This window comes from Scleropages formosus, chromosome 10, assembly GCF_900964775.1.
Source record: "Scleropages formosus chromosome 10, fSclFor1.1, whole genome shotgun sequence".
Lineage (NCBI taxonomy): Eukaryota > Metazoa > Chordata > Actinopteri > Osteoglossiformes > Osteoglossidae > Scleropages > Scleropages formosus.
In genome coordinates, this window is record NC_041815.1 from 987,610 (window position 1) to 1,011,537 (window position 23,928).

The 23,928-nt window shown below is 45.7% G+C and overlaps 2 protein-coding genes across 5 annotated transcripts; both read left to right on the forward strand.

The window, feature by feature from the left end:
- The first annotated feature begins 4,058 nt into the window (after positions 1 to 4,058).
- On the forward strand, positions 4,059 to 13,679 carry LOC108922151 (coagulation factor X). 2 transcript variants are annotated; one of them, XM_018732093.1, is made up of 10 exons: positions 4,059 to 4,108; positions 4,640 to 4,726; positions 4,974 to 5,137; positions 5,435 to 5,459; positions 6,013 to 6,126; positions 6,234 to 6,368; positions 6,491 to 6,756; positions 7,157 to 7,271; positions 12,984 to 13,229; positions 13,335 to 13,679. In XM_018732093.1, exons 1-10 carry the CDS (start codon positions 4,069 to 4,071, stop codon positions 13,547 to 13,549), a joined length of 1,407 nt encoding a protein of 468 aa, XP_018587609.1. In that variant the 5' UTR covers positions 4,059 to 4,068; the 3' UTR covers positions 13,550 to 13,679. The 2 variants fall into 2 exon arrangements, with proteins under 2 accessions (XP_018587609.1, XP_018587608.1); XM_018732092.1 differs by having other exon boundaries at positions 12,984 to 13,679.
- A 2,058-nt stretch (positions 13,680 to 15,737) lies between these two features.
- Positions 15,738 to 23,390, forward strand: ilkap (integrin-linked kinase-associated serine/threonine phosphatase). 3 transcript variants are annotated; one of them, XM_018732094.1, is made up of 11 exons: positions 15,738 to 15,796; positions 15,893 to 16,088; positions 16,858 to 16,977; positions 17,071 to 17,188; positions 17,874 to 17,980; positions 18,338 to 18,431; positions 19,066 to 19,153; positions 20,496 to 20,629; positions 21,067 to 21,186; positions 22,174 to 22,255; positions 22,564 to 23,389. In XM_018732094.1, the coding sequence occupies exons 2-11, from the start codon at positions 16,046 to 16,048 to the stop codon at positions 22,702 to 22,704; spliced, it is 1,047 nt and encodes a 348-aa protein (XP_018587610.1). In that variant the 5' UTR covers positions 15,738 to 15,796; positions 15,893 to 16,045; the 3' UTR covers positions 22,705 to 23,389. The 3 variants fall into 3 exon arrangements, with proteins under 3 accessions (XP_018587610.1, XP_018587611.1, XP_018587612.1); XM_018732095.1 differs by lacking the exons at positions 15,738 to 15,796; positions 15,893 to 16,088 and having other exon boundaries at positions 16,859 to 16,963; positions 22,564 to 23,390; XM_018732096.1 differs by lacking the exons at positions 15,738 to 15,796; positions 15,893 to 16,088 and having other exon boundaries at positions 16,886 to 16,967.
- The last annotated feature ends 538 nt before the right edge of the window (positions 23,391 to 23,928 follow it).

Here is a 23,928-nt window from a genome sequence, read left to right on the forward strand (position 1 = left end):
CTACAGAACATTTCCCCACAACCCTCCACCTTCATCTCTAAGACCATAAACTCTTCGCTCTGCTCTGGCTGTTTCCCAGCGGCCTTCAAAACCGCTCTAATTTTACCTCTGTTAAAAAAATCCTCCCTGGATCCCAATCTGGTTGAAAATTGCAGACCGGTCTCTCTCCTCTCCTTCCTGTCTAAAACCCTAGAACGGGCAGCCTGTGATCAACTGTCTGACTTCCTCACCCGGAACCATCTCCTCGATGGTTATCAGTCTGGTTTCAAAGTTGGTCACTCCACTGAGACGGCCCTTCTGGCGGTGTCTGATGCTCTCCAAGCTGCTAGAGCTGCCTTCCTCTCCTCGGTCCTCATCCTCCTCAATCTGTCTGCAGCATTCAACACAGTCAATCACCGGATTCTACTCTCCTCCTTAATCAGCTTGGGATCAAAGGTGCGGCACTAAGATGGTTTTAGTCCTACCTATCTGACAGATCCTATCAAGTGGTCTGACGGAGCTCTCCTTCTTCTCCTCTGCCTCTCTCAACCAGTGTCCCGCAGGGCCCGGTGTTGGGTCCTCTTCTTTTCTCGACCTACACCTCCTCCTTCAGTCCGGTCATAGCCTCCCATGGATTCAAATACCACTGCTATGCTGATGATAACCAGCTCTTCCTCTCCTTTCCACCTGGTGCATCAGACATCTCCGCACGCATTACTGCCTGCCTGACTCTTAGCTGAGGAGGTTAGCAAAATCAGTGATGATGATGAGTCTGATGAAGAGTTCACGACAGGAAGACAGGCCAGCTGGTGAAGGATTTCTGTTGTGGAGAGGTTCAGCTGCAAGTGGTGATCAGATATCCAGGCAGAGATGTCCAACAGGCAGGCAGTGATGTGTGTGGAAATGAGAGGAAGAGCTGGGTATCAATAGTGTAGCAGTGGTAGTTGAATCCATGGGAGATGATGACAGGGCTGAGGGATGAGATGTAGACTGAGAAGAGTAGGGGTCCCAGGACTAAGCCCTGTGGTACACCAGTTGAGAGAGGTTGAGTAGATGAACAGAAACCCTGCCACATAATTTGGTAGGATCTATTGGTAGGTAGCACTGAAACCATTTTGCTTCTGTTCCTTTGATGCCAAGCTCCCCAAGAGAGGAGAGTAGAATCCGGTCCTTGACAATGTTGAATGCTGCAGAGAAGTCTAAGAGGATGGGGACCGAGGAGAGAGCATCAGACACCCCAGGACCGCTGCCTCAGTGGAATGTACAGGTTTAAATCCAGACTGACATATGTTGAGGAAATGTTTCTGGGTGAGAAGTTCAGATAGTTGATCACAGGCTGCCTGTTCCAGAGTTTTCAACAGGAAGGAGAAGAGGGAAACTGGCCTGTAGTTTTGGACTGAGTCAGGATCCAGAAAAGGTTTCTTTACCAGAGGTGAAATGAGGGCAGTTTTGAAAGCAGATGGGAAGCAGCCAGAGGGGAGTGAGGAGTTGATGATCTTGGAGCTTAAGGTAGAGAGTTGCAGAGAGGTGGTCTGTAGGAGTGTGGATGGGATCGGATCTAGTGAGCAGGTGGTGGCTCTATGTGATATCAAGAGGTTGGAGATTTCGGTTTCTAACAGGGGCTTGAATTCGGAGAGCGTGACTTTGTACGGAGGTCCAGCGTGATTAGGGCAGGCAGATGTTGAGAACTTGTCTGTGATTGTGTTACTTTGTTTCTGAAGAACGAAGCAAAGTCATCAGCAGTGACAAAAGATGAAGAAGGAGGCTGCAGAGGACAGAATAGGGATGAGAAGGTGGCAAAGAGTCTGTGTGGTTTTTTTGGCTGGGTTGTTTTAGCTGAGGAGACAGCAGAGTGATAAGTAGCCATGAGTTTTTTGTAGACATCCAGGTCCGTGAAAGTCTTGGATTTTCGCCATTGTCTCTGCAGTCTGGAGTTTGGTCCAGGTAGTGTATCAGTCAGCCAAGGGGTGGAACTAAGGCATGCTGCTCTGGAAGATAGGGGACAGAGAGAGTGAAGAGAGGAAGATAAGGCAGAGAGAAAAATGTTAGTAGCATTGTCTGTTGATAGATCTGAGAATTCTCCAGCAAGAGAGATTTTACGTTACGGCGAAAGGTTACAATGGATGCAGAAGCAGGAGAGGGATTAGTAGTGAGGCAGGGATGAAAGGAAAGGAAGAAGTGATTGGAGACATGTAGCGGAGTAACAGAGAGTACAGAACAACCACAGTTTTGGGAGAAGACAAGGTCAAGGTGATTGCTGGCTTTGTGAATAGCAGTGAACTAGGACAGGGAGAGGTCGAAGGACTTTAGAAACGACGGAAGGCCGCTTGCCTGAATGTCATCGACATGCAAGTTGAAGTCACCCAGGAAAATCAACAGAGAGTTGTCCTCTGGGAGAGAGCTCAACAAGATGTCAAGGTCATCCAAGAAGCAGCTGAGAGGGCCAGGAGAGTGATAAAGAACAACCACAACAAGAGTGATTGGGACAGTGATAGATACAGCATGCCGTTCAGAGGAGGACAGATCAAGCAGGTGAAGAGGAAGAACAGAATATTCCCACCGGGGAAAGATGAGCAGGCCTGTGCCTCCACATCTGCCAAATGAGGGGTGTGAGAGAAGGAGTAGTTAGTGAAGAGAGCTGCAGGTATGGCTATGTTGCCTTGGGTGAGGTTTCAGTTAGGGCCAAGAGGTAGAGTGAGAGATGGGAGGCATAGGCTGGTATGAAGTCAGCCTTTCTCACAGCAGACTGGCAGTTCCAGAGTCCCATGGAGAAATTCAAGCAGGATGGAGGGTTTGACAGATGAGGATCATCCAGGTTTACTGTATAGCAGGAGCATTTGAGTCTCTGGTGATAGTGTCGCACAGTTTGTAGACAACTTTGATGTTCGACATGTTGGACGCATGATCCGTCGCGGAACACGATGATGACGACAGAACTCACGTAGTGGCGGAAGCCTCCCTCGGTGAACTCCCGCAGGTAGACTCCCTTGCCTTTGCACCCCGAGTCTCGGCACCTTGGGGCTGCCGCTATGCATCAGCTGCTATGGTTAGAATCAGGCTAATTCACATCAGGTCACATCAAAACTACTCCGAGAATAGTAACCAAAACAAACAGAACAAAGAGGGTGGCACGATTAATCGACGTGCCCATCTGTCCGTACAACTACGCAATAAGAATGCATGTCGGGATATAGCGGTTGAAAAACAAATAAACTTACCGGAATCATGGTTAACTGCAGCGGTGATCCTCCAACATGAATATAATGCACAATCATTTACATTATTAATTTAGTTGATGCTTCTCCAAAATTACTTACAAATATCTCAGTTACAAGTTTACAATTACTTACCCATTTATACAGCTGGTTCATTTTACTGGAACAACTTAGGGTAAGTACCAGTGCAGTTGGAGGTGGGGATCAAACCTGCAACCTTCAGGTCCAAAAGCAGCAACTTTAACCACTACGTTACTAGCTGTCCTCTAATAAATGGTATGAGACATATTTCAGAGTCACTAAGAAGCTGCCAACCGACAAATATAATTTGGGTATGGGGCATGTTGAGAATGGGGGTGTGGTGGCACAGTGGGTTTGGCCTGTGCCTGCTTTCTGGTGGGTCTGGGGTTAAAGTCCTGACTGGGGTGCCCCGCAGTGGATTGGCATCCCATCCTGGGTGTGCCTACCCACCCCAGCCTTGTGTCCTGCTTTGCCAGGTTAGGCTTCAACTTGCCTCAGGGCAAGTGGCTTCAGTCAGTGTGTGTATGTGTTGAGAATGTGGTTTCTCATTACAATCTCATAATGGATTTTGGCAAAAACGTAGATATTCTCCACTTACAGAGTTTGTGAGTATGACTTATTGGGAACTATTTGTGCTACATGTGTCAGACTGAAGGTGCCACGAGAAAGTGAGAAGAACACATCGATGGTGCAAATTGAACAAGTAAAAAATGTGTAAACATGAATATAAATTTTCATGACAGTATTTTTCTGCGCTCAGAGCTAAATGACACGTAGCGGGGTGGTCAGGGGCTGCCTGAGCAACTTCTTGTGTCAATATTTAAAATGTGGTTGAAGGTCAGCTTTAGAACACATGACAAATCCTCCATTAGTCCTGATATCAGCACATACTGGTAAGTTGCACTTGATTTACGATTAACAGTCATCATTTTACAGAACCAAGGGGACTGTCGAGTTCCATAATGGATTTTAGTATTGACACCAGCAATATTCAGTTGGGTGAATGGGGATCTGTGACTTTTTGGTCATCTGTAAGTATAAACTCAGTTCAGGTAACTTCAAAGGGACATGTGAAGAGGTTAGCGTTCAGGAAGAAACAGTTTGGCGATTAAATAAATTCTTTTCCCTGTAAGCAGTGATGTATGGATGATTGACCAGTTGTAAGTAGTGTATCTAGCAGTGTAAGTCACCTTGGTGAATAAGGTGCATGGGCTGATAACACTACATAGAGCTCGTTGGAAATTGCTTTGGAGAAAAGTGTCTGCTAAATAAATCAATATAAATACATAAATAAGTAGCCACGTTTCAATCTGACACAACAATGTAGCAGAACATGTACCGAGAACAGTGTTCCCTATGACTGACATACACACACACACTACTTCCACTTCTTTAGCTGCTTCTTTCCTTCATTCCCTCCACAGAAAAGATTTGCAGGATGTCCTCTTTTGGGTGTCAGCTCTTCGGTGTCGTCTTGCCACTCTCGCTCACGGTGACATGGACTTCTGCAAGTGAGTGAGTTACTCCCTACAGGTGTCTTGACATTCATATGAGTGTATCTCAGAACAGGTCCCTTGGCTGCTCTCTGCTCAGTGCGTGTTTGTGAAGGGCCAAGTGCTCTGTGAACAGGACAATGCTGCTGTTTCCAGCATTACTTTTCTTTCCTTGTGCATGGGCTGTGGTCACTGCAATATTTTTCTGTGTTTTCATGTGACACTGTTGGATGCCTCTTCATTAATGTGTGTGTGTGGCATTCAGTGTTTCTACAACAGAGAGATGCAGTCCAGGTTCTGAGGGCCCGTCAGCCAAGAGCCAACTTCTTCCTGGAGGAGATGTTGCCAGGCAACCTGGAGCGGGAGTGCTACGAGGAGACCTGCTCCCAGGAGGAAGCCTCTGAGATCTTTCAAACCAAGGAGAAGACGGTACCTCTCTAGCTAACTGTCGTTCTGTCCACTCTGCAACGCTCCTTCCTTCTTACGACACTGAACTTCAGAGTTTCTCTTTCATTTCAGTCCAGCTTATTTTCTATGTAACCCTTCAGTCCTTCAGCAAAACCGTGCACAAGTTTTTGATGTGTCAGTGGGACTCGCAGTTACTGCCACACATTTTGATCACTTTTTAGATCACAGTAAGTGTCAGTTTTGATTTTGGAAAAATAAGGACAAAGTAAGAATTTCTTTGCTGCATGTTTTATTCATTGACCTTTTCTTTTCTCCTAGATGGAATTTTGGTACCGATACAAAAGTAAGTATGAGTGGAAAATAGTGACGTATTACCCGGGATCAGTGTTATGTACAAAAAAAAAAATCTGTCATGTACAAGTGCAATGATTCTTGTAAAGCAGATACGGCCATGAGGTGAAACAAAATGAATACCTGTTTATAGGAACAGTACAGTGAGAGAGTCAAATGATACCAATAATGTATATACATTGAATTATATCAAATGTATATACAATATACTGTATACAAATGATACCAATAATGCATGTACAATACCATGATCTAATACCAGTGAAAACTCCAGGGAATGCAAAAACACAGGGGCAGCTGGTAGCACGGTGGTTAGAGCCTTTGCATCCAGAGGCTGCTGGTTTAAATCCTACCTCCTTGAGCAAGGCACTTACTCTAACTGCTCCAGTAAAAATCACCCAGCTGTACAAATGGGTAAATATCTGTAGGTAGCTTAACATTGTCAGTTGCTTTGAAGAAAAGCATCAAATAAGTGTAAATAATGGTCATTAACATAACTTCTACTGCATTGTACAGATGTTCATTGAAATTTCTGTGCAATTCAGATCTGAACTTATGTGAAAGGAACCCGTGCCTGAATGGAGGGATGTGTTCTGTTGACCGCAGTGACTTTGTGTGCCTCTGCCCTCCGCGCTACATGGGAAAGATGTGTGAGATAGGTAAGGAGTGCCTGGATGCCAGCATCACACTGACCTGACACATGAGCTACGCAAGAACCACTTTACTCTACTGGCTTTATACACAGTGCCCTGTGTCTGTTTTTCAGAGGTTTTCGAATGCCAGTACAGAAATGGGGGCTGTCTGCAGTACTGCACCAACAAAGACCGCACAGTCCGTGTGGAGTGCAGCTGTGCAAAAGGGTACCGTCTGCAGGAGGACGACAGGAGCTGTGAAGCAGCAGGTAGATAAAAGCTGCTGAATCACATTTTCATGCTGACTTTCTTTCCTCATACTTCATTTGATACAAGTCAAACGGAACTGGTGAGATGGGCAAACCTGTTCATGACTTTGTCACTGTCCTAGTGCCATATCCCTGCGGGAGAAAATGGCAGGGAATTAGTACCTATCGGTCAGTTCTGGACGATCTCCTGCCGTTGAATGAGAGCAAACTCCATCTGCCGGACATCTCTGCTGACCCAAAAACGCTCTCCTCCCACACCCCAAGTAACCATACCAGTGGTGGAGGTAACTCCACTGAAGACATGCTGTTCGAGACCCTAGATGAAGATAATGTGGACACCCGCATTTTGGGAGGCCAACTGGAGAAACAGGGTGGAAGTCCATGGCAGGTAAGGCACATATTTCTGTTACATTTATTCGTTTACCAGGCATTTTTCTCCAAAATGATGTACAATGGTTATTGCTAGCACCTAGCTCACACTGAACTTCCTACTGTCATTCACCTGTTTACACAGCAAGCAATATATCACACTCTTATTGCGATAAATTAAGAGTTACTGTTTGTCTGAAATTCGAACACCTGAAGGAAACCCTCGCAGGGAGAACATGAAAAGTCCAAACAGAACCAGATTTGAACGTATGTGCAAGTGTACAACCCAGTTGCTGTAAAGCACCAGCACTACCTATTGTGCTGTCCACACATCAATACTGATGAATGAAACAGTACAGTAATGGAAAAGTATTTTTATTGTTTCAGATTTGATGTATAAGTTTTCCTGCCCTCTGCAGGTTCTCATTCACAGAGAAAATGGCTATGGGTTCTGTGGTGGAGCTCTGATCTCATCACGTTGGATTGTTAGTGCAGCCCATTGCTTTGACGACACCCCTCATCACGTGACCATTGGTGAGATGCATGGACCTGATGCTGGGCCTCATATCTGAACGCTATTTTAAAGGATATATTTTCTCACACCTTTTGCTTCACAAAGCAAAATGTATCTCTGAAGTGTATACCATCACATATACTCACTGGTCACTTCGTAAGGTACCCCTGGCTGTTTACACATACAGTTCAGTGAGTCAAATGGTTGTAACTCAGAATATAAAGCATGCAGACAGAGTCAACAGATCCAGTTACTGTTTGAATGAATGTTAGAATGAGTGAACATGTGGTCTGTGACTTTGAACATGCCAGGATGGTTGTAGGGAATGGTATGATGGACAAATAAAACTGTAGTGAGTGGAAGTCCTGTGGGTGGAAAAAAATCTCACTGAGGAGAGTTTAGAGAATGGCAGGACTCATGTGTTGGAAACTAATACACCACGTGTAAGCAGGTAAAGGCTCAGTACTGCTAAGGTATAAAAAATGGTATCACAGAATGAATAACTTGGCAAACCATGAAGTGGATGGTGTATGACAACAGAATACCATGCCAGGTTCACCTCCTTTGTGCTCATGAAGATAAGGTTTCAGAGGACATTCAGTCACCAGAACCGGAAGACTGAAGAGTAAAAAAAGTGTTTCTTGTTCAAATCCCAGTTTCTCTTGTGACATGCTAATGGCATGGTCAGAAATTAGGGTAAAAAGAATTTTTCCATGGACCCATCCTTTCTGGTGTCGACAGTAGACTGGTGGTGATGGCGTTTTGGTGTGGGGATTGTTCTCTTGGAAGATATTAGGTTTTTAGTACCAACAGAGCATTGCTTCAATTCCAAACATACCAAAACATTTTTTGCTGACTAGCTGCTGTCACGCTGTGTGCGGGGGATCAGGAGAGCAGACTCAAATGCTGATGCTAACTCCCTATGCCACGGGGGAGAACAGCATCTGCGGCAGGGCCTGGGCTGGTCCGGATGGGACCAGTGGAAATCGGCAACAAGAACAGGGTCCAGAACATCGTGTGCTGGCACCCAACACTGTTCTACCGGGCCATAACCTTTCAAGTCAACCAGGTACTGTAGGCCCCCTCGCCATCGATGGGAATCAAGGAGTGCCTGAACAGCATAGACCGGGTCCCCATCAACTGTTGCTGACTCAGTTGGTGGCCTCGGCGTGACATCACCAGGTGGCTGGAAAACAGAGGACCTGCAGGGTTTGAGCAAGGAAACATGGAAGGTGGGATGGGCCCGTAAATCCGAGGGCAACTGGAGCCTATAGGAGATGGGTATGACCTGGCGAAGGAGCTCAAAGGGGCCGATGAAATGGGGGCTGAGCTTTTTGGAGGGGAGGAGGAACCTCAGGTCCTGGGTGGAGAGCTACATTTTCTGCCCTGGCTGGAAGGTGAGGGGATGCCTGTGGCGGTCCACCTGCTGCTTGTAGCGGAGGGTGCTATGCCGGAGATGAGCCTTGGTGACACGCCATGTCTCCCTGCTGGCCTGGTGCCAGGCATCAACTGTGGGTACGTTGCTCGGGCCAGGGCACCAAGTGAACAGAGCAGGCTGGTACCCTAAAACATATTGGAACGGTGACATACCTATGGAGGAGTGGATCAAGGTGTTGTGGGCATACTCAACCCAGGGCAGGTACCGGGCCCACTGGTGCTGTTGATGAGTGCAGTAGCTGTGGAGGAAGCAACTGATATACTGCTGCAGTCGTTCCCCCTGCCCGTTGGACTGGGGGTGCTAGCCAGAGGTGAGGCTCACAGAGACCCCTAGAATGCCTTCCACACTCATGAGGTGAATTGGGGCCTATAGACAGACACAATGTCCTCAGGCAGACCGTATAGGTGGAAGACCTGTTTGAATAGTGCCTCCACTGTCTCCAGGGCAGTGGGCAAACGTGGAAAAGGGATCAGGAGGCAGGTTTTGGAAAATCGGTCAGTCAAGGTTAGTATCACAGTCTTACCATCCGAAGGTGGGAAGTCCACCAAGAAATCCACTGCTACACAAGACCAAGGCCGCAAGGGTACTGGCAATGGTTCGAGCAAGCCAGAAGGTCTCTGTGTTGGAATTCTAGCTTGGGAGCAGATTGCACAGGCCTCTACGTACTCCTGGATGTCCTCCGGCATGGAGAGCCACCAGAACCTCCCTTGGAGGAGGAACAGTGTTCGGCGCATGCCGGGTTGACCGGCCGTGGGAGAGTCGTGAGTCTACTGCAGGAGTGTTGGTCGCATTTTCACGGGCACATACTCCTTACCCTCTGGTGCTACAGGTGGACTGGGCTCGGCTGCTTGTGTGTCCTGGAGCTCCTGAAAGAAGTGCCAGCGTAATGGGGCCACAACACAGTGCTCGGGTAGAATTGGCTCTGGGCATTCGGTCTGAATGTCAGTGGCAAACAGCCATGAGAGGGCGTCAGCCTTTGTGTTCTTAGAGCCCGGCTGATACGATACAGTGAAATCGAATCTGGTAAAGAACAAGGCCCATCGGGCCTGGCGTAGGTTCAGCCAGTGTGCTTTCCGAAGATACTCTGGGTTACAGTGGTCAGTTAGTACCAGGAAGGAGTGCGAGGCCCCATCTAACCAGTGCCTCCATTCCTCCAGGGCTAATTTAATGACTAAGAGCTCTCGATTTCCAGTGTCATAGTTCTGCTCGACTGGCGACAGCTTTCATGAGAAGTATGCACAAGGGTACGGGTTTAGTGGGTTGCCCTGTCTTTGGGACAGCACGGCCCCAACTCCAACCTCTGAGGCAGCCACTTCCACCACTAACAGCAGTTTGGGGTCTGGGTGTCGTAATATTGGTTCTGTCATGAAACGACTCTTCAACTCTAGGAACACTCGCTGTGCTTGCTCACCCCAAGGCAGGCGGGTCTCCTTACCTGCCGTAAGGGCCGTGAGGGGGGCAATGATGGAGCTGAATGCCCTGATGAATCTCCTATAGAAATTGGCGAAACCCAGGAACTGTTGCAGGACTTTCATACTTTGCGGTATCGGCCAGTCAATCACCGCCTGGACTTTCTCCGGGTCTATAGCCACGCCCGTGTCGCTCAGGATGTAGCCCAGGAACGGCACTCTTGACTGGTGGAAGAGACATTTTTCCCCCTTGATATAGAGGCAGTTTTGTAGGGGCTGTTCTAATACTGTTCTTACCTGGCGGATGTGCTTTTCCCGGGTCTTGGTGAAGATCAAGACGTCATCCAGGTACACCAGGACGCAGTCATCCACAAGATCTCCTAATACATGATTGACAAACACCTGGAATACTGAGGGCGCGTTAGACAAACCGAAAGGCATGACTAAATACTCCTAATGTCCCAGGGTGGTGCTAAAAGCGGTCTTCCACTCATCCCCCTCCCTGATGCGGATTAGGTTGTATGCACTCCGAAGGTCCAATTTCGTAAAAATCTTTGCACCATGCACTCATTCTAAGGCTGCAGTGATCAAAGGCAGAGGATGGGGGTATCGCACCATGTTAGTGTTCAACCCCTGATAGTCAATGCAGGGGCGCAGGTCCCCGCTGTTCTTTCCCACAAAAAAAAAAAAACCTGTGGAGGCTGGCAACGTGGAAGGTTGAATATAACCTGCCTTAAGTGCTTTGGTAATATATTCTTGCATGGATTTTTGTTCAGTGAGAGACAGGGGGTACATCTGCCCACGGGGGGGCGTAGTTCCGGGCAGGAATCGATGGCGCAGTCCCACGGTCTGTGCAGAGGGAGGACCGCTGCCTGTAGCTTACTGAACACCTCACTCAGATCCTGATATTCAGGAGGAACCACCACTAGTGGCATGTCTGTGGCAGTCTCAACAGTGGTAATCCAGCAGGGAAGTGACAAACAAGAACGCTCACATTGCAGTCCTTAGGAAACCAGGTCCCCATTGCTCCAATGGAACACTGGATTGTGCAGGGCTAACCAAGTGAAACCCAAAATGATCGGTGTGTCCGGTGACTTGGCTAGGTAAAAGACAAGCTCTTCATAGTGGAATGCACCCACCAACATGTGTAACAGTTCTGTACGGAAGTCCACTAGTCCGGTCCCTATTGGCTGGGTGTCGAGGCTAACGACCTGCAATTTTGCGTCACAAGCCATCCTGGGTATGCCGTGTGACGTAGCAAAGCTGATGTCCATAAAACAGCTTGCAGCACTGGAATCCACCAGCGTGCGTGTCTCTACCTGATTCCCCCCCACTCCAGAGTCACGGACACGGTTAATTGTGGTTTACCAACCTTGGGTTCCAGGTTAGCTTTAGGTGGTGGTGGGCAAGTTGGGCAGGTTGCGCGGAAATGGCCGGGGAGGCACAGGTGATCGCGGAGGCAGCGCTGTGTCTCATCGGGGTCAAGCCAGCCTTGGCCGATCTGCATCGATTCAGGAGTTTGTTCGGCGGGACGGTGCTCGAGGAGGGCATCCACAGATGAGTATTTGGCCACCGAGCGGTTACCCTGCCGGATCTTCATCAAGTGGTCACTGGTGGCTTGAGTGTGGAGCGGATGGTTGAACGCACCTTGAAGCATTTCTTGAAAGCTTTCTAGGTGGAGGGGATGTTGGACTTCCACCTGGCCGTGGCCCAGCGCCACGTGGGGCCTGTGAGGCAGGAGATCAGGTAGGCAATCTTGGTTTCGCCTGCTTGATAGGTATGTGGAGAGTTAGCGAACGCAAGCTGGCATTGCATTAGGAAGCCCTGGCAGTTGTCCAGCGCTTTGTCGTACTTATCTGGTTTTGGCGAGGTTGGGGGTTCCAGCGGATTGCACAATCCTGCTGGACCGGAACACTTGCACCACCTCCTGGAGGGTCTCCTCCGTCTGGTGCTGGGGCTGGTCCTGCGAACCCAGCAGGGCGCCATGCGAGGAAATGGCATGGTGTGGCTGGTCGAGCATTGCTGAGTCTGCATAAGTGGCGGAACCTTCTGTCATGCTGTGTGCAGGGGATCAGGAGAGCAGACTCAAGTGCTGCTGCTAACTCGCTTTATTTGTCTCACACGGGGTTGTACCCAGAGATCAGAGTAGAACAGTTAGCCTCAGAAGAGATAGGTGAGGAGAACATCTCTCTGTTGGAGGTTCTGCAGCCAGGTGCGTCGGAGCGGGTGCTTTTATACTGCGTCTCCGGGCTCGTCACCGGGGAGGGGTTGATGTGGTTGTCAAGCACGTGGTTGCTAGATGCGCAGTTGTTTGGCATGCCAGGGGCACCAGGAGTGACAGCTGCATCCCTTCATAACAAATATAGCCTTTTTAACACAGATACTTCCAGGAGAACGTGTCATGTCACAAAGCACATATCATCTCAGGATGGTTCCACAAGAATGACAGGTTGGGACAGGAAGTGGTGGCATGTGATGAGAGAAGTATGAATGTGTTACCAAAAAATGTGCAGAAACTGTGAAGCTATGAATAATAGCATGGACCAAGAAACCAGTGTATTATTTCCAGTATCTTGTTGCTGAATTCACTCTGTTGTGGGGGCAAAAGAGGACAGTACCACCTTGTACTAGCTAAGTTTGCCCAACAAAGTGGTGGGTGAATGTATTTAGTCAGTTTATCTATAAGCCACTTACAGAAACAGCTAATAACCAAACCTTTATTAATTTCTATTCGACTTCTTATTGTATTAGCATTGTGAGCATAATGTGAGCAGTAACAACAGACATTACTAAACATGTCCTTATGTCTCTCTCTCCATTTGTGTGTGTGTGTGTGTGTGTGTGTGTGTGTGAAATATCACGTGGCTGCTGTCTCCTGTGCCCAGGGGACTTGGACAAGATGCTACCAGACAGGGGTGAGCAGACCATCCGGGTGGAGTTGCTAGTGAAGCACCCTCACTTCCATGAATATACGTATGACAGCGACATAGCTCTGCTTTATCTGGCCCAACCAGTGCAGCTGGGGCCCTACGCCACACCCATCTGCCTCCCCAATGCACACCTTGCACAGATGCTCCTGAGGGACAGCCGCATGGGCACTGTTACCGGCTGGGGCGTCACCAAGTACTTGGGTACCTCCTCTCGCTTCCTGCGCAAGGTTGATCTCCCTGCTGTGGATCAGAAGAAGTGCATTCAGTCCACTGACAAAGTGATCACGGACAATATGTTTTGTGCAGGCTACCTGGAGGAACAAATGGATGCTTGCAGTGGGGACAGTGGAGGGCCTTTTGTGAGCTACTACAGGGACACTTGGTATCTTACTGGCGTGGTGAGCTGGGGAGAGGGGTGTGGTACCAAGGGCAAGTATGGTGTTTATACAAGGCTGGAGAACTTTCTCAGTTGGATTGAAGAGACAGTATTAGGGCATGAAGAGAACATTACCCACGTGTGAGCACTAGTTGGAACTCTGAGTAAGTTCTTGCCATAATGATTTTGTACAAGGTCTATGTTCTCTGTTCAAACTTACATTTATTCATTTAGCTGACACTTTTTTCTCAAAAGTGACTTACAATGTTAAGGTACTTACAATTGTTTTACCCATTTTCTGGTTAATGTTACTCGAGCAATTTAGAGTAAGTACCTTGCACAAGGGTACTACAGCCAGAGGTGGGGTTTGAATCTGCAACCTTTAGGCCCACTACAAGACCAGCTTTACACTTGTCCAAAAATATCATTGCTGAAGCTATGGTGTCTTAAGGATTAACCTGATTAAATGATTAAACTTACTTCCATCAAATTGCAGTTTTTCTGTATGTATGTATGCCCATAAAGCATAAACGTGCACAGTTCCATGGTTCAAGATGTGACCAAATCTACCATCATTGCTTAAAGCTGTAAGGGGAATGATTAAGTTTTTCTGTGAAGTTTAAAGCTCTGTTTGAGATGTCCATACAGGGAGATATACTTAGTGGAACATGAACTACATTTTCATAAATACATTGATTAAAGGAAAAAAAAACGTTGTTCTCAGCCAAGCGGACTTGGCCACAACTCACTGTGGAATGTATCCGTGGAACCAGCTGGTGCAGTTTGGTTCATTGATTTATTTATTGATGTGTCAAAAAATGCTACATAAGAGCTGCTGCATCAACCACACCTGTGCTCTTCTCACTATCAATAAAAACCAGTGGTGTCACTAGTAGTGTCACCCAGTGCAGTAACTCGTGGTGTCACCCCCCCCCCCCCCGGCTTCCTCTCGTACCAGACCATAGACAATCCTTACTCATGTTTTTTCTACTAATGTTACTCTAGTAAATCGTATATCATTGAATGTAATGGCAATAATAGTCACATAAAAATATACCTAAATTTAAATGACACCTTTAATTTACAATATCATACACACGGCCTAAATGTATTTACATTGACTGACATAGTTTCTTGTGGTTAAAGTGAAAATCTGGCAAGAAAACAGAATTCGAAGTAAAAACATTTAAGAAATAAATCAAAATTATGTTTGTTTTAACGTTATTGATATAGGTTCACAAATATTAATTACCACAATATTGTAGCTAAGACACCAGAAAATGTGACAAAATCAGCGGCTATAAAACAGCAGCGTCAACGAAAACAACAGCGCATGTAGACGAAACCACGTGATTCGAAGCGTCATTGCAATTGGGTAATAATAAGAGCTCTGAGCGGAGCGCATTGGAAGGTTCAAATACGTCAATTAGCATAGAGTTTTAGCCTTGTAGCTATATCGATACATTTTTTTTAAAGTTGGGCTTTATTACGAAAAATATTTTGTTCTTATAACTAACTGGGATATTTTTATGAAAAATAATACATTTCTGCTGAAACACTGCACTGTCCTGCAACAAAACCCCGAGGAGGCAAAAAAAAATAAGATAAATTGACACACAGCCGTTTCGTCAAATTCATGTTAAAAGGAACTGTCGCCAAAACGACATCAACCATTAAAAAATGTATTTCGCGCTTTCTCATAACAGTCAATTCCTTACTCCATTATTAGTCGTAGAAGAGAACGTGTACAGTGAGTGATCACCAATTTAGTAATCGAGTTCCGAAGCGTTATTCACATTTTACGCAGCCCAGTAGTAGTAGTGAGTGAGTATAAAAGATAAAAAAGAAATAAAAAGAGAGGGATTTTACGACCCTTGGTCATGTCACATTCAGTGACCCAGTGACTACACTGCTCTCTGTACTACTCGAACACAATACACATTTACTCCCGGATTACCTCGGGACACTTATGATGTGAAAACCGCGTACTGAGAACTTGCCTTCTCTGACTGAACGAATGATGCTTTTATGAAAGTGGTAGGTAAGAAACTTGAGACTTTCATGTCTGCAGCTCGTTCTCATAAAATTGTACTTCCTGAGATGTACGTCGCTTGGAGGACAAGCGTCGACATTTATAAAGCAGAGCGAATAACCTTAAAAAATAAAAATGTCAAAGGGAATGTAACAAAGAGAAAATAAATAAAAAACAGACGAATAAGATAGATGGAGAAATATGAATATACAGAAAAAAAGATGGATAATAACGTATTCATCACAATAGGCGAAGGTGTCAACAGAAGCAAAAACGAAAACGTGCTCCTTGAGGGTGTGACGTCACCAGCTTCCGGCGGAAACGGCTCCCTCCGGCGGTGCGCGCTTCTACGGTTACGCGGTGAGCGTGGTTCTACTGTGCTTGTTCCTTAGCAGCGACTCGGGCTCTTAGCTTTCCTTCCCTCTAACCTTTCTTCTCTTCTCTTGTCTCGTCCAGTCCAAAGCCGCCTCACGTGCGTTCTCGGTCAGTAATAACGCGTACGATATTTTGCGCCTTTGTTTGACTTCTGAATGCCAATGCCAATGCGCTTGTGTGGAAGCTAACGACGCGGAGTGCGGCCGTTCGAGCTTCTTGAGGCAGCCACGACGGATGGACCTGTTCGGCGATCTCCCCGAACCAACCCACACAGCGGGTAATTAGTGTCATTTCGGCCGAGCCGCCTTCGCTCTCAGTCAGTGTCAGACTAGGTGTGCACTTCCGTATCGCTCGCTGCTGTGTGTCGCTGAGCAGAAACAGCCTGGGTGGATTGAGCCCGCGAAGCTGCGGAGCTGTTGTTGGACCGGAGCTCCACCATGACCCCCGGGCGGATAGCAACGGAGATGCGAGCGTTTCTCCTGTCCGGGGCTCTCGATGTTTCGCTCGCGCTCTGGAGCCTACTACGCTACGGGAGCGGGAGGGAGTGTGTGCTGCAGTCGGGTCTCTTCTCCACAGCAGTAGCCTCCTGGGTCTCAGGGCATGAACGTGTTCTTTGGCTCACCCGTACCGTTCCAGGTTTCACGTGTCCCATCAGTTCGCTCCTGTCCGATTGGAAGGTACAGGGAGAACAACCAGAAGTAAATGTGCACGTTTCAAAGAAAACGGTACATTGATTGTAAGACCAGTGAGGGTCAGGTGAAAGGAGGCGGGTTCACAGAGAGGCCGCAACAAAGAAATGGCCCACAATAGCAAGATGATGATGGGATTCTCTCAGTTTATTTCCCACCAACTTTCAGGGGGACAAATGTTTATTATGATGCCGGTTGCATGATAAGTTTTTTTTTTAAAACGTTCATTGTCCACCTTCCCATCAGACAAAATATAACAATGATTCCACCTGTTTTAATGTGAAATGCTGGGTCTGTGTCCCATATCTGGATTTTTGCAAAGAAATGATGCGAATATTTGGTGTATCTTGTCCACAGGTGGAGGGTCTGAGCAGCCGCTGCTGCAGGACAGGGCTGAAAAACGCAAAGCGGAGGTCTGCAGGGGCGCTGATGGTGACGGTGATGATGAAGCACTGGAGAAAAAGAAAGTTTGTAAAGGTTTTCACACATTTCTGCATCAGCGTTCATCCTGTTCGCCAGCGTGCGTGCGTTTGCTTGCGGCTTGTATCGTCACTGAAGTGTGTTGCACAGGATGGGCCAAGTTGACGGGATACGTGGCTGCACGCCGGGGCGAGAGGGAGGACATGCAAGATGCACATGTGCTCCTGCCGGACCTCAGCACCTGCTTTCCAACATTTCCACACCAAGTGTAAGTTAACAAAAGGCACACCTGTCCCTGCTGGACCCCTTAGGCTGGTGTTATTCATGTGTATCTGGGCATCAGTGCAGCATAGCAGTACCTTGGATGTGGGTCCGTGTCCAGCTCATTCTGAGTTTGCGTGTTTGATTTTTTTATTCCTGTGTTCGTTTGGGTTTCCTCTCACAGTCCGAAGAAATGTTTCAGGTGAATTGACAGCTCTGAATTGCCTGTTGTGTGTGTGTGTGTGTGTGTGTGTGTGAGAGACTCTGAGTGTGTTACATTGCTATGCTGGACAAATGGGTGAATGATTGTGGGGAGTTTACATTTATAATGACATTTATTTATTTAGCAGATGTTTTTCTCCAAAAGCAACTTCCAATGAACTCTATGTTATCAGCCCACACACCTTCTTCACCAAGCTGACTTACACTGCTAGATAAACTGCTTACTCTGGGTCACTCATCTGTGCATCAGTGACAGTTTTTTTTAAATGTAGTTTAAAAGTTGTGGTTTCAATGGAATTCAGTGTATCTGTCGTTATAATGCTGTTTAATAATCACTTTATTTTACTTAAATGGCTGCTGAAAAGCAGCTGTGTGTGTGTGTGTGTGTGTGTGTGTGTGTGCGTGCGTGCGTGCGTGGCGTACTGTATTTCTGTATTTGATGTGAATGATGTGTCTGGTGTGGCTTTTAGATCCCGTTTGGCTTACTTTGCGGTGTTTGATGGGCATGGAGGGTCTCGAGCATCACGCTTTGCTGCTGAACATCTCCATCACACTTTGGCTCTCAAATTTCCCAAAGGTGAGACGCCCCCCCCCATAAAATGAAAACATCCATATTTCCTGAAGGGAAAGATAGTAATTGGCCTGTTCTTTATCTGGGTTAATTTTTTCTCTTTCCATTCATATTTTAACATGGATTCATTGACACAGTACAGTATGCTACGGATGTGTGTACCATATTAATAGAGTTTTACTGGGGTTTGTACCTTTTTTCCCCACAATGCCCATTATTACTTTTATGTGTTTATGGTAAACTCTATTTTGACTATTTGATTGTGCCCTGCTGCTGTTACTTTGAATTGCATAGCTATTCACACCAGTCTGAATGGAGTATGTAAGGATTAAAAAAATAAAAATGTAATTTTGCCTTGTGCAGGTGAGGTGGAGAATCTGGACAAACTTGTGAGGAAGTGTTTAGTGGACACATTCAGACAGACAGATGAGGACTTTCTGAAACAGGCATCAAGCCAGTGAGTTACTTATTAATTAATACTTGTGAATACCTGTGCTGCAGTCCACACCACTGACACATGTACAGTGTAAGCTTGTAAATGTGTGCTCTTTTAGCACATATCCATTGAAGTGTCGTGGTAAAGGGGGGGGGGGGGATCATTGTCCACATGTTCTGTAGTTTGTTTTTTAGTGAAAGGTACATAGTACTGAGGTTCTTGGCACTTTATTACAGTGCTTCTGGTTAAATAAATAAATAATAAATCATGTAGTGTGTTTGATGTTCTCACTGAGGAAAAATGGAGGGTTATGACCTGTTCTGTCCAGTGTATTTTTTCTTCTACTGATACGACATGTTGAATACTGACTTCAAAAATTTCTATTGGAGAAGTAGCCTTAAATTAGAGCCCAGGCTAAATGTCAAAATGGACCACTTTGGAATCTGGTTAAATAATAGGGAAACTGTAGTGTAAGAAACTGATGGAAAGTCAAACAAGATCAAGTCATGCAATGACATTTATATAAGGAAATACTGCTGCATGTAGCACATAATTAGTGTAACGCTACACAGTTACACCAGGAGGAGTACTACTACTACTACATCGAGACTCCCAGGACTGGTATTCATTTCATGGCCTTGGTTTTGCCCACTAGGAAACCAGTCTGGAAAGATGGGTCCACAGCCACCTGCATGCTGGTGGTGAATGACACCGTGTATGTGGCCAACCTGGGTGATAGCAGGGTGAGTACATTCTTGTACAGCAAGCCCTTGACTTTTCGAAGATGTGAACAAAGTAGGCTGTGTGTCCAACACCCTGTCTGCAGTGGTAATTTTCAGTTCAACAGAAGTTCTACAGGTGCCGTCGTCCAAAAGTCCGAGCCAAGCCAGCCTCATCGATTAACAGTTGTCTTTTGTCCTCTTTTTCTGTATATACTGAATATTCACTCACTCAGTTTTTTTTTTTTTAAACTGCTTGTCCAAGTCAGGGCTTTGGCAATCCAGAGCCTCTCTCAGAAGCACAGTGCTTCAGGCCGAGTAGGGTCCATCCTGGACAAGATACCAGTCCATCTCAGGGTGTCCGTCACACATTTTCTCACTATGGGCAATTTTGTCGTCATTCCCTCGCTTTCGTTATTCAATTCATTTTTATAGAGCCCTCTTCTCACACAGTGACATACAGCACTCAACAAAGGCATAACACAAATACACAAATAAGATAGTTTGCTACATATTAAATTGCTACATTAGTTATTAAAATAAGTATGTCTACTGGCTGTGGAGAAAAGGAACAAAAAACTCTTAACTGAAAGTCAAGGGAGAAAATAAACCGCTGGGGGTTCAAGTGCCAGTGGCTGCCCACCCCTCCTGGGCATTCTAGATTAAAAAAGCCCAAATCAATTTGCAACTCATCATAACATTGTAGCTGAGTGTACCTTCTTTCCCTAATTGCTTCTCCTGGTCAGGGTTGTGAACCGCTTCTGGAATTGCTGTGTCTGACCGGAAGGCTGGGAGGTACATCCTGGATGGGACACCAGTCCATACCAGGGTAGCCGCATGCACGCACACTCACTCAGTCACACACACTAAAGGCAATGTAGCATCACCTGTTCACCATGTCTTTGGAGTGTGGGAGGAAACCGGAGCGCTCAGTGGAAACCCACACGGATGCAAGGAGAACATGAAAATTGTACACAGACTGAGGGTGATTGGAACCTATACCTGGATGGCCCAGGTGTGTGAGGCTGCAGCGCTACCCACCGTACCACCCTAAAGTAATACAGTATTAAGTGCACAGATAGTGCTCATAAGGGACAGTGCAGGATTACAAAAGTACAAATAATATTGAGATTTCAGCATTGCAAACATTTCACTGTTCAAATTAATGGATTGTTGCTGTTTTGTACAAACTGCTATCAAACTACCAGTAAATGTATACTTAGTCATCAGGGTCTTGTGTTCATAAGTTCAGGATTTGATGTCTAAAGACTGAGTATTACGTTAGATTGTCGAGTGTTAACACATTTTTCTCTGAAATCCTGCCTTTCTGATGTTGTTGGCCCATTTGTACCATTTGTGTTTTTAGGCTGTGCTGTGCCGGGAAGAAGAGGAAGAGGAGAATAACACCAAGAAGCCAGTTACTTTAGCACTGAGCAAAGAGCATAACCCAACATGTTATGAGGAACGAATGAGGATACAGAAAGCAGGCGGCACTGTCAGGTGGGCATCGACTGCAGACCTACCTGCCTTTTCCATTCTTAAAACCTGTGGAATCTACACTGAAATTTATTGAGAATTGAGCAGCAATTGTAAAGATTAATTTGGCCCTGTGAACATTTTTGAAAATGTACATGTGACTGAGGTAGCTTCTCAAATCAGCTGAGGCTTGGAGGGTCCAGAGATAGGAATAAACGTGCATACACACACATTGAGGGAAGATGGATGTTGCATTGGTCACCTGTTCTTTATAAATGATCTCATTGCATTTGAAATAGTCTCTGTCTACATAATCTTCTCCTTTTTCTGTCATCCCTTTTGTTTTTTGTTAGTGCCCTGTTGAATTTTTAATACGTTTCTCATGTTTCTGGGTATTTGACCAAATGAAGAATCGATGTTTGTGAGGAACGCTTTACCCCCATTCTGTTTTGTTTTTGCAGGGATGGGCGTGTTTTGGGTGTGCTGGAAGTGTCTCGCTCGATTGGGGACGGACAGTACAAGCGCTGTGGTGTGATTTCTACACCTGATATACGGCGCTGTCAGCTCACCCCTAATGATAAGTAAGCTCTTTTCCCACATTTGATTCATTACCCTTGTTCTGAAACTCCTATCTGATGTGCTGTTTCACACTTTCTCTTTAATGCTTTTAGCCATCCGTACTTAGTTACTGTAGATTTGAAGTGCACTCAGCGATAAACAAAATTAAAACTTCTCACAATCGGTAGAAATGTAACCAAACAGTTTTTTTTAACTAAGTATAATAATTGAGAGACACAGAGCTCAAAAAATTACTGTATAGTACTTATTGGCTGGAGTTCAAACCACATATGAACAGTCTAGTCTTTTTTTTTTTTGTTGCTGCCTTTGGCTCCGAAGGTTGCCGGTTCAATTCCCGCCTCCAGCTATGGTGCCCTTGAGCAAGGTACTTGCCCTGCAATTGCTCCACTGCCTTCGCCTGGCTGTATGACTGGTATATAGTTGTGGTCCTGCGACGGACTGGTGTCCCGTCCAGGGTGTGCCCCCCTCCCCTTCAGCCTTGTGCCCAATGTCGCCGGGATAGGCTCTGGCTTGCCACGACCCCTCTTGGGACAAGCGGTTCTTGAAATTGGTTGGTTGTGCTTCATGTAGGATTTTACCAAAAAAAAGATATTCACTAGGAAAATTATCTGAAACCATAGCCATAACACGTTATAGAATGTGGAATTACAAAAAATCTGAATTTGTGTTTAAAAAAAAAAAAAAACACGATCGTCATCAAATACATGTCTCAAGAGGATGTGTATTCCTCCTGTGTCATGAAGGAGCTCAGATTGCGAGTGACAGAGTGTGTTCCGCTGATGTATGGATGAGTGACCCATTGTAAGTAGTGTATCTAGCAGTATAAGTCACCTTGGTGAATAAGGTGTGTGGGCTGATAACACTACAAAGAGTTAATTGAAAGTTGCTTTGGAGAAAAGCGTCTGCTAAATGAGTAAATGTAAGTTGCCATTGTCACTGGAAGGATTCCGAGATCACTGTCTGACCGGTGTCTGTATTTTCTCCATTAGATTTTTCATTCTAGCTTGTGACGGGCTCTTCAAGGTGTTCACTGCGGAGCAAGCAGTGAGTTTTGTCCGTGATGTGCTGCAGGTAAGCTCTTCACTACACATTTGGTGGGTCATGCAGCAGGGAAGGAGGCCTGATTTAAGTGAGACAGTAGTGTCCACAGCGTAAGGCAAGCTTCAGTGCATCTTAGTTTGCCGGACACCATTTTGCGAAGGGTGTAGGGGCATTCGTAAGCTCGCGTAGCATAGCCAGAGGCCAGAAGTGACATGGTCACCAGAGACCTCACACCTGCACCTTCATAAACGTGTGTATGTGCTGTTTCTGATCGTGACTGCTGTAATAAGTGGCTTTTTTTTTTCTTTTTTTTTTGTGTATGCAACACTCTTTCTTAGGACGACACAGTGGAGTGCCGTAAAGAGCTCACTGAAAAGGAAGCGCACTTTGAAGCAGCATGTCAGCGCCTGGCCACGGAGGCAGTGAGACGAGGCTGTGCGGACAATGTTACAGTCGTCCTCGTCTCTGTCGATTCCTAAAAGAGAAAGGCCAACGTCCGTTCCCCATCTTTCTCATCCTTTTTGCTTTTTCTTACCACCTCCTCTCTGGTCTGTACAACTGTTTTAGAACGATGTTAGGATGTTCATTGGGGAGACAGAAATGAATTTTCAGAGGCATTCTTTGGTTATCTTTTTTTAATGTACAATATTTTGGGAAATGAATTTCATAATGCCTTTCTAACAAGATACTTAACATGGAACAGCTCTTTTCAGGAAAAATCGCTGTTTTATACTTCCTCTTTGTGTTTGGTTTTCGGACCCGTCGTATACAGATTTGGATGTGAACCTTCTCATTTCCCTCTGCCTCAGTTAATAGCAGGAAATGGCAAAATCTTCCATCATCCAGCTGTTTTTCAAAGATGATACTCAGTGCCTCTGTGCGTCAGTTATTTGTCTGATACAAATCAATCCCATTTAGGAAACAGTTGGAGAAGGATGCAGTACTTCTAACTAAGCATTTATTGTAAAAGCCTCAGCTCTCATTTTACATGGCTTCCGTGCGTCACTGCAGTACTCTGTAGTTTAGTAGTGAAGGATGTTGTTAGTTAGTGGTCAAATATGTAATACTGCATTCCAAAGACTCAGGTTTCAAACTCTGTTGTAGGTTTTGCATGGAATTTAGGTAACAGTAAATCTAAATTTGTACCAAGAAGGTTTCATGTCTGTTTAATAAGGCATTTATAAACTTGCTTTGGTTTTCAGTGGTTGATAAATAATTGTAGTATTTTTAAGGAAGACCTCAATGATGGAAATGTTTCTGAAAATTGTTTTAAATATGATCATCATAGAGCTTGGTTAAGTAATGCTGCCAAGGTTAAGTAAGGACTTTGAATGCAACACTCTTTCATAGGACGACTCTCACTAGTCCATTACATTTATTTTGTACGTTAAATTTCTTTGCAAAATCATATGAAAGCAAATTCTCTCCATGAGGGAAGCTGAATTGCTATTTCATGCGGAAAAAAGTTCTTGCACAAAAGTTGTGCAATTGATGTGGCATTGAGAATTCCAATATTTTATAGCATTTGCCGCAAAAATGATTGCTTGTAGCTTGTTACATTTTTATTCATTGTCAATTTTCCAGTGCAGGGCCTCGGTTGTTTAGCATCTTTCCTGCCAACACAGAGTGCACGTTACACGGAAATGTTTTGATACATTGCCTCACAAATTTGTTTGTGATATGAAGAGATGAAGTTGACCAGA

Excerpts from the sequence above, each read along its gene's own strand:
- LOC108922151 (XM_018732092.1), top strand. The coding sequence starts at position 4,069 with ATGACAAATCCTCCATTAGTCCTGATATCAGCACATACTG. Across the intron at positions 5,460-6,012 it reads ATTTTGGTACCGATACAAAA|ATCTGAACTTATGTGAAAGG; the intron begins GTAAGTATGAGT and ends TGTGCAATTCAG. Across the intron at positions 6,757-7,156 it reads AGGGTGGAAGTCCATGGCAG|GTTCTCATTCACAGAGAAAA; the intron begins GTAAGGCACATA and ends TGCCCTCTGCAG.
- ilkap (XM_018732094.1), top strand. The coding sequence starts at position 16,046 with ATGGACCTGTTCGGCGATCTCCCCGAACCAACCCACACAGCGG. Across the intron at positions 17,981-18,337 it reads GGCTCTCAAATTTCCCAAAG|GTGAGGTGGAGAATCTGGAC; the intron begins GTGAGACGCCCC and ends TGCCTTGTGCAG. Across the intron at positions 18,432-19,065 it reads CTGAAACAGGCATCAAGCCA|GAAACCAGTCTGGAAAGATG; the intron begins GTGAGTTACTTA and ends TTTGCCCACTAG.